The sequence below is a fragment of the Gadus macrocephalus genome, chromosome 15 (assembly GCF_031168955.1).
Source record: "Gadus macrocephalus chromosome 15, ASM3116895v1".
Classification (NCBI taxonomy): domain Eukaryota; kingdom Metazoa; phylum Chordata; class Actinopteri; order Gadiformes; family Gadidae; genus Gadus; species Gadus macrocephalus.
The window spans coordinates 6,475,572-6,485,571 of NC_082396.1; the positions used below are offsets into that span (position 1 = coordinate 6,475,572).

Genomic DNA, 10,000 nt, shown 5'->3' on the forward strand with positions numbered 1-10,000 from the left:
TTGTTGGATGTATCATGTCTGAGGAGGATGAAACGGGTTAGAAAAGGAATCTGAGAGATGGGGAGCGTAGGTGGGGATGGGAACGCCATAGATGCAACAACTTAGCTTCAAGCTTACAAAACGCCTCAACCGCAGTGTCTGTGAATCAAGAAGGATTTGCTCGCGTTCTGTCTCTGAAAACAATAACATAATGGTTGTTTTTGTGAGGATCACAATAACAACGAGATGTGTTCGTTTGAATTATGTAGGATTTGTGTGTTTGTTTTTCACATGTGAGAGTAAAAATGGCAGCAAAATGAGCTGCAACAAGGTAGAAATAAATATGAATCCACAACCAGTGACTCATGTATCAACACATGCCCTCTGACCTCTGGGTTTAGGTGGAACCAGTGTCTCCAAACATCTTGGTTAGGACCTCATAGGAGTTCAACTAATAGTGTTCACGAATGAAAGAGGCTCATCCCACACCTATTATCTACAAAGTCAAGGAGGTCTTGTGTCTAGAGCTCTGTTCTAACCACAGAATATGCGCAAATATGATATGACATCTTTAAGCCATTTAAGCTATATAAGGACGTGAGGTCACTGAATAACCAGAACAATAAAAACAACCCTGTGTTTCTTCTGGATCTTGGAGAACAAGGGCTTACTTTTAAAGATCGAGATGATCTGGATGGAGATGTGACAATGCGGATGTGATTAAACAGCGCCCCCTGCAGTCCAACAAACACAAGAGCAGAAATACGCTCCAGGGGTCGACTATTTTCTAGGTTATTTGGCGCTCTCTAGCGGTGAGGTGTCGCCACCGCAATATTTACACAATAAAAATGAACCCAGAAATAGAATGAGTGAAAGCTGTTCACTCGTCGCCTTGGTATTTAACTCAAGTTGATAACGGCGAGGAACGGCAGGTCTGTGTATGGAGCTGATATCACCTGATGAGCTTCGAAAAGATTTAGGATTTGGAGCGTATTAGGACCGGCCAGACATAATAGCCTACTCAATTGTGTGTGTGTGTGTGTGTGTGTGTGTGTGTGTGTGTGTGTGTGTGTGTGTGTGTGTGTGTGTGTGTGTGTGTGTGTGTGTGTGTGTGTGTGTGTGTGTGTGTGTGTGTGTGTGTGTGTGTGTGTGCGCACGTGTGCGCATGTGCGCGCGTGTGTGCGTGTGTGTGCGTGAGAGAGAAAGTGCCATATAGTATACCTAGGGCTACACAGTCAATATTACATTTTAAATACATTTTCTAGTGAAAGCGACCAGACTCCCATAATAACCTTTATTTTTACCAACGTCGACACATTCCGTCGGATGAGAGAGAGAGAGAGAGAGAGAGAGAGAGAGAGAGAGAGAGAGAGAGAGAGAGAGAGAGAGAGAGAGAGTGAGAGGGGGGTGGGGGGGTACGCCTGGTCCTGAAGGGAGGGTGTACACCCACGCACACACTCCAACCACAGCCGTCAGATCGCCGGGGAGAGAGGAGAGAGAGCGAGTGGCCATGGCAGACTCCGGTGAGTAGCATCACATCCCGCACCCCACACCCCACATCCGACAGATGACACAAATGCATCCACACACACACACGGAGCGGTTAGGGACCTGTCGTAATGTGGCGTTTATTATGATCCGTATAACGAGTGTGTGCGTGAGCGTGCGTGTGCGCAGCTGTCATTGCTTAGCGTGTAGCGGCGATGGTCAGATCCCCGTGATTCTCATGTCAGGACACAGAACGGAAAGATAGACGCCCCGGAAGAGATGCTTCAGCCGGGAGTGAGACGCTGTCCTGAATAAGAGATGCATATTGAATATGTTTGCCTGTAGTAGGCCTATGATGTAGTATGAATGTAGTATGCATGTAGCATGCATGTAGTATGAATGTAGCCTGCATGTAGTATGCATGTAGTATTCATGTAGTATACATGTAGTGTGCATGTAGCATTCAAATACTACATGCACACTTCATGTAAACTACATGAATACTGCATGATCATGTAGTGTTAATGTAGTGTGCATGTGTGTATGTTGTTGTGCATGTGGTCAGGTGTCTGTAGTGTGCATGTAGTGTGTTTAGTGGGCATGTATAGTATGAATGTAGTGTGCATGTAATGTGCATGTAGCGGGCATGTATTCGGCCCTTGTTGTGAGCATCAGATCCATCATGATCTGTGATACGGGATAACGGTTCAATATGTAAAGCTATGCTACATTATAATATATAACAGATATTCCCGATTGTAATGTTGAATGTGTGTTTATTTTATTTTAACTTGACCTGTACTAATATTAATACTCATAGGTCTGCTCAAGCAGGCCGCTCTAAGTGCTCTTCTATGGATGTTGTCTTACACTATGGTCCGGGAGGTTGACATTAATCAGATGAATGTGTGTATTGTAATAAAAGGCCTGGCCAGACCCACCTGAGGAGAGGTGTGTGTGTAAGCTCGGTAGTGATCTATTTCCATTCGACTTACCGGGATTAGTGGACAGATTACGTTCTTCTCTCTCTCTCTCTCTCTCATATGGTGTCTTACCTCTCTCTACCCATCCGTCTTAATTCATCTGTTCAGAGCATCGCATCTCTGCTCAGTTTCAAACAGCTAGCTAATAAGTCAATAGCTAGCGCCATAGCTAACTAACTTATTTAACAAACATCACAGTGTACCTGTTATACATCAACACAAACACAGTTTAGTGTTATACATCAACACAACAACATTGTAGTGTTATACAACATCAACACAACAACAGTTTAGTGTTGTACATCATCTACACAAACACAGTGTAGTGTTATAAACCATCAACACAGCAACAGTGTAGTGTCATACATCATCAACACAACCACATTGTAGTGTTATACACCATCAACAGTGTAGTGTTATACACCATCAACACAACAGTTTAGTGTTACACACCATAAACACAACAGTTTAGTGTTACACACCTTCAACACAACAACAGTGTAGTGTTATACACCAACAACACAACAACAGTGTAGTGTTACACACCTTCAACACAACAACAGTGTAGTGTTATTATACACCATCAACACAACAACAGTGTAGTGTTACACACCTTCAACACAACAACAGTGTAGTGTTATTATACACCATCAACACAACAACAGTGTAGTGTTATACACCATCAACACGACAGTGTAGTGTTATACCTCAACACAGCACTAGTGTACAATAGAGTGGGGGTGATGTTGTGTTGGGGGGGGCTTTAGTGATGGGTTGGGGGGGGGGGGGTGGGGGGGTGGTGCAGTGGGGGTGGGGGGGGGGGATACGACTCTAAAGGCAAAGGCTGGATCGGTAAGCATCCTTACACCACCTGCTGCTTCATGACAAGGGCCTGAAATCACTGGAAGAATCCAACAGATAACATTACAATAACCATAGAGTGTGAGTAGATTAACAAAACAATGTTAATAAAGATAACATTAGGTGTTTGGGTCATTGCATAGTAAGACAATAACATAACTTAGTTTGTGCACAGTGTACACGCCACTTGGCAGCAGAACATATGCAGCTAGCATTACTTCAGGTTGCAAGTTTTACTATGCTGCTAATAACAGTAGGATAACAGTTATACTATGCTGTTATACTACGCAGTAATACAAGGGTGACAATTATACTAGCTGTAACACTATACAGTTATACCATGCTGCTAGCATAACTTTGTGATAACATATCAGAATAATAGTAGAGTACAGTACAATATCAGTAGAATAATACTTTTCTAATGTAGTAGAACAATTAGTATATTAGTAGATTAACGGTACAACAACCTTATAATAACAGTAGAACCACAGTAGCACAGCAGTAGAAGTTGGTTTGAAGATGGACTCATTTCGGTTTGTTTTGATGCAATGCAGCAGAAAGCAAATGTCAAGGCAGTGCGTGATCCTGTCTGAGGTCTGCCAGCACGTGTTTACCTTATCAATACACTGGGATCAATATCCCCTGACATTGGTGATCGTGTATTACGGTAGTTTTCGACTTCATCCATGTGGTTAAGGAGCAGGTAAGGGCTAGGGGGTGTCTTGCTAATGGAGATCTACTGTGGACACCGAGGAATCAAACCCACAACCTTTCGACGAGGAGTCGGACATCCTAACCACTAGGACTAAACTATTATTATTACTAAAACAGAAAGCATCGTTGGCTCTCCCTGCTTGGTGATCAATAGCATCGTTTTACATTACAGATGTACCTCAAATGGGTCTTCTCCTGGTGAGCAGGTGTTCAGAAACACAAACCCTGCTGTGTGACGACCGAGAGATCCAGGCCCAACTGTGATTAGTCTGATTTCCACACCAGACATTGCTCTGTGTAGTGGAGCCTGTACGAGATGTTAGCTTGTGGCTCTGCCCTTTTGTCCTGATCTGTAGGGTGTGTGTGTGTTTGTGTGTGCGTTTGTGTTTTCTGGCAGCCATTTCAGAGCTACACGCTAACTAGCCTGCCTGTGGAGGACATCCGCATGCTGCTTATAGCATGTTTATGCCTGCACCGTGTAATTAGCCGCGTGGAGGGGCTGCACTGCCCAGCGCTCAGAGGGCCGGGGGTTGGTTATCGACATGTAGATAGCATACATGTGAAGAACATAGATGATTATAGATAGAAGTAGATAGATGTATAGAGGTATGTTCTCTCAATGTAGAGACCTGAATGAGGGGCGTTGAAGCCACTGGAACTGGAGCATGTTTAATGTCAACGTCACTGGATTCCTCTGAGACATAACACAATGTGTCCTGTTGTATAGCCAATGTTTGTCAACCGTTGACACAATGTGTGACCTCAAAATAAGACTTCACTAATCATCATTTACTGTGTGTGTGTGTGTGTGTGTGTGTGTGTGTGTGTGTGTGTGTGTGTGTGTGTGTGTGTGTGTGTGTGTGTGTGTGTGTGTGTGTGTATGTGTGTGTGTGTTTCTGTGTGTGCGTGTGTTTGGTTGTGTGTGTGTGTGTGCGTGTGCGTGTGTGTGTGCAGAGGCTCTGTGTGTGGCGCTGAAGGCCATCAGTGTGAGTACGGAGGTGATTGAGGAGGAGCTGAGACCTCATCTGGACATCCTGCTGAGCAGCCTGCTGGAGAAGAGTAAGACCACACACACACACACACACACACACACACACACACACACACACACACACACACACACACACACACACACACACACACACACACACACACACACACACAAACAAAAAAACGGACACACACACATACACACAAACACACACGCACACACATACACACGCACACGCACACAAAAACACGCACACACAGATACACCCATGGACAAACACACACTCAGACCCACCCAGCCAAACACACACACACCTTAGCGCCCTGCTGGACAAGAGCATGCATGCACACACCAACAGAAACACACCAATACACAATCACACACAGATGTATGGTACATTCCTCAGTGTCCCTGTAGACATACTCATTCTTTCTGTCGCTCTCTCTCTGTCTCCCTCTCTCTCTCTCTCTCTCTCTCTCTCTCTCTCTCTCTCTCTCTCTCTCTCTTACTTTATAACAAAGGGACCAAGGTGCACTCCTACGTACATAAACAACTTTACCTATACACCCAAAGGACAGACAGACATTACCCAAACCGGAGGACAGACTTCACGTCCGTCTACAACGATCAATCATTTTACTCTCGACCTGTCAGTCACTCTCTCATTCCACACCTGCTACAGCCAATTGGATTCTCTGTGTGTGCGTGTGTGTGTGCGTGTGTGCGTGCGTGCATGCGTGTGCGCGTGTGTGCGTGCATGCGTGCGTGTTTGGACGTGCGTGTGTGTGATGGGCGTTGGGGAGGCGGTTGCCATAGCAACATGCTGCTCCACCACATCATAGCGATAGGGGGGGGGGCACTGGGGGGCAGGGTCCATGATGAGCGGAACGCAGGTGTCTGAAGGGTCGTCTGTCACGTGTCTGACGGGTGAACCCTGTCTGTAGAGCTACTGTCAGCAGCAGTCACCTCTCCATCACAGCTGGTCTGCGTTCCTAAACTATAAACACAATGAACGTGTGAATGTAAATATTGGATGAATTCCCCCAAAACACACACACACACACACCACACACCACACACACACTCACACTTCTTACGGAGCAGGTACACACATTAAGCACAGGTACACAAGTTGTGCATGCACACACAAAATGTTTGTGTGTTTTCAGCTGGTCTGGGCTCAATGCATTACATTGAGTTATATTTCATATATATATGCGTGTGTGGGTGTCTGTCTGTGTGTGTTTGTGTGTGTCTGTGCGCATGCGTGTGTATGTATGTGTGTGTGCGTGCGTGCGTGCGTGCGTGCGTGCGTGCGTGCGTGCGTGCGTGCGTGCGTGCGTGCGTGCGTGCGTGCGTGCGTGCGTGCGTGCGTGTGTGTGTGTGTGCGTCCACAGAGAAGGATGCTGCGGTGGACATCGCTAAGAGTGGGATCCTGCCCACGCTGGCCCAGGCCCTGAGGAACAACAACCAGCTCAGCCAACAGGTGGCGCTGGTGGTGGCGGAGGTGGCCCGGGAAGGTGAGCCACTGTGGGGGATGAGATTGGGACCCTCACACTGGGCTGTTTACTGACCCTAGAGAGGACGGCCTCATAGGAGTTCTGCTGTCTACTCTTGTTTCCCTGGATCACTCCGACCATTGATGTAATATTTTAGTGGAGAAAACCAGTTCTGGACCAGTGATGTTAATGGTTAGATTCACTGTGATATTTCGGGGAGATTTTACGTTGATATTTACGTGTGTTTCTTGGCGCGTGTGCGACTTTGTGCGTGTGTCTCTGTGTGCATGTGGGTGTGCGTGCTCATGTGCATTTTTTGTGGGTTTGCCTATGATGTGTGTCTGTGAGTGCATATGTGTATGTGTGCGTGTGTGTATCTGCGTGTGTGTGTGTCTGTGTGTGTGTGTGTGTGTATCTGCGTGCGTGTGACTATGCGTGTGTGTGTGTCTGTGTGTGTGTGTGTGTCTGTGTGCTTGTGCGTGTATATATGTGTCTGTGTGTGAATGTGCATGTGCATCTGTGTGCGTGCGTGTGCACGTGTGTGTCTATGTGTGTATCTCTGTGTGTATCTGTGTGTGTGTGTGTGTGTGTGTGTGTGTGTGTGTGTGTGTGTGTGTGTGTGTGTGTGTGTGTGTGTGTGTGTGTGTGTGTGTGCAGCCAGTGTCAGGGAGCAGTGTATCCAGGCCGGCCTGGTGGGGGCGCTGGTTCCCCACCTGCAGAGTAAGGAGCAGGAGATGCTGCTGAACACCGGGAGGGCCATCGGCAGGATCTGCTTCGACAACGGTGAGGGGGAGAGGGTCTGGGGCTTATGGGGACACATAGTCTGAGCTTTAAGGGGACACTTATTCTGAGGTTTAAGGGGACACTTAGTCATTTTGTCCGGTTCTTAAAGGGACACTTAGTCTGGTGCTTAAGGGGACCCTTAGTCTGAGTTTTAAGGGGACACTTAGTCACTTTGGCCGGTTCTTAAGGGGACACTTAGTCTGGTGCTTAAGGGACCCTTAGTCTGGCTTATAAGGGGGGGTTAACCTGGTGATTGTTAGTGGAATCCTTCTAAAGGATGCTTAAATATCTGTACTCTCCCCCCCCCCCCCCCCCCAGCCGCCCAGCAGGAGCACCTGGTCCAGACCGGGGTGATCCCCCTCCTGGTGTCCATCATGCAGCAGTACCCCGAGAACGACCCGCTGGTCAACGTGTGTCTGCTGGCCCTCTGCAACCTGGCCGACATGGGTAACTAACTTAACCTTAACTACCTTAACCTGGCCCACATGGGTAACTACCTTAACTACCATAACCTTAATTACCTTAACCTTAACTACCTTAACCTTAACCACCTTCACCAGGTCGACATGGGTACCATAACCATAACTACCTTAACCATACCTACCTTAACCTTAACTACCTTAACTACCATCACCAGATCGACATGGGTACCATAACCATAACTACCTTAACCATACCTACCTTAACCTTAACTACCTTAACCTTAACTACCATCACCAGATCGACATGGGTACCATAACTATAACTACCTTAACCATACCTACCTTAACCTGGCCCACATGGGTACCTTAACCTTATCTACCTTAACCTTAACTACCCTAACCTCCCCTCCCTGCCCCCCCAGACTCGGCCCGTGAGGCGCTGGCTGAGCTCCAGGTGGCAGGGGTCCTGATCCTTCAGCTCCGCCGGGCCCCCGACGCCGAGCGGAGCCACATCATCCTGGAGGTGCTGAGCTCGCTGGGGGAGAGCGGTGAGGGACACGCACACACGCACACACACACACACACACACAGATGCACACATGCACACACACACACAGACACAAGCAGACGCACACGCACATACACACACGCACAGACACACACACACACACGCACATATGTACAGATGCACGCACACACATACACATACACAGACGCACACACATGCACAGACACAGACACCCACATGCAGACGCACACACATGTACAGACACACACACATGCACAGGCACACACAGCCACATGCAGACGCACACACATTTACAGACCCAGACACACAGACAACCGCATGCAAACACACACACTCACACGCAAACACACACAGACACAGACACACACACATAGACACACAGACATAAACAGATACCCGCACACCCACACAGACACACATACAAACTATTATCCCTCTGTCGCACGGAAGTGACGATTCTGTCGACCAATTAACGGACGGCGTGTGTAGCTCGAGTTTGTTGGCACCCTTACAGACGTCTCAGTACCCCAACGGAGGAGTACCGCTCCATACGGCTCAGTCCGGGTCATGCCCACTTCTGGCGCTGGAAACGCAAACCGTGCCGCACCTTTGCATTCCGAACCGACCCGCACCCGCCAGTGGAAATGCGCCATAACCTCAAACTCAACCCGACTCTGTACTTTCTACGCGTTGATACTGAATCGTGTTTTTACAAAACGAAACATAACATTGCATTTATTCAGCTCATAAAGTGTGAGGAGTGATTCTGCAACTGCACGCGTCCAGCTTGGTCTGACCCCCCACTGACCCCCCACTGACCCCCCCGTCCCCACAGACCTCCTGAAGCTCCAGTTCGCTGAGTCGGGGGTCCCCGAGGCGCTGTCTGAGATGGTCCGCGGGCTTCAGGGCTCCACCGACCCCCACAACCTCTGCAGCGTCAAGATCGCCTCCAACCTCATGGTGTCCCTTCTGCTGGGAGGTGAGTCCTACCCCAGACACACCCACAGGGTCCGACGCACACACACACACACACACACACACACACACACACACACACACACACACACACACACACACACACACACACACACACACACAAGGACACACATGGACGGACGCACACAAACACACACACACACACAAACAAAAAACACAAGCATGCACGCACGCACACACACCTACATGCAAACAGACACACACACAGACACACAGACACACACAAACACACACACACTCACATATATACACAGAAAAACACTCACGCGTCCATGCAAGCACACACACACACACACACGCACACACACCCTTACTCCAGTGTCAGAATGTATCGTCTGTTTATTTTGCTCAGGCTGCACAGTCTAGCTGCTAGTGTCTGAGTACCGGGACCTGAACGTCTCCTCTACTCTCTTCCTTCACGTTGAGCTCAGCATGGCACAGAAACAGCAACCCCCCGGGATCAACAGTCCTCTGATTCTGGACCCCAGCACACTCCCTCCTTTGTCCCCGGACCCTGTTGACCCCCGGCATGTGTGTGTGTGTGTGTGTGTGTGTGTGTGTGTGTGTGTGTGTGTGTGTGTGTGTGTGTGTGTGTGTGTGTGTGTGTGTGTGTGTGTGTGTGTGCCTGTGTGTGTGTTCCAGATGAGTCCATGCAGCAGTGCTTTGGCGAGGGGACGGGGATGGTGTACCAGGACGTCCTGTCCTGGCTGCAGTCCTCAAACACCCAGCTGCAGCTGTCCGGGGCGCTGGCCATC

At 48.4% G+C, this 10,000-nt stretch overlaps 2 protein-coding genes across 2 annotated transcripts in view; both read left to right on the forward strand.

Annotated features, from left to right (window-relative positions):
• c15h3orf70 (chromosome 15 C3orf70 homolog) overlaps positions 1 to 10,000 on the forward strand; it is a 70,913-nt gene that overhangs the window by 44,221 nt on the left and 16,692 nt on the right. The gene's annotated exons all lie outside the window — the stretch shown is intronic.
• si:dkey-191g9.5 (rap1 GTPase-GDP dissociation stimulator 1-B) overlaps positions 1,362 to 10,000 on the forward strand; it is a 13,099-nt gene continuing 4,460 nt past the window's right edge. The window contains exons 1-8 of the mRNA XM_060073256.1: positions 1,362 to 1,502; positions 4,980 to 5,084; positions 6,414 to 6,536; positions 7,173 to 7,298; positions 7,617 to 7,745; positions 8,143 to 8,268; positions 9,085 to 9,228; positions 9,888 to 10,000. The exon at positions 9,888 to 10,000 is cut by the window's right edge and continues 19 nt beyond it. Coding sequence (XP_059929239.1) covers positions 1,490 to 1,502; positions 4,980 to 5,084; positions 6,414 to 6,536; positions 7,173 to 7,298; positions 7,617 to 7,745; positions 8,143 to 8,268; positions 9,085 to 9,228; positions 9,888 to 10,000 — 879 coding nt within the window. The 5' untranslated portion in view covers positions 1,362 to 1,489. The remainder of the gene's footprint in view (positions 1,503 to 4,979; positions 5,085 to 6,413; positions 6,537 to 7,172; positions 7,299 to 7,616; positions 7,746 to 8,142; positions 8,269 to 9,084; positions 9,229 to 9,887) is intronic.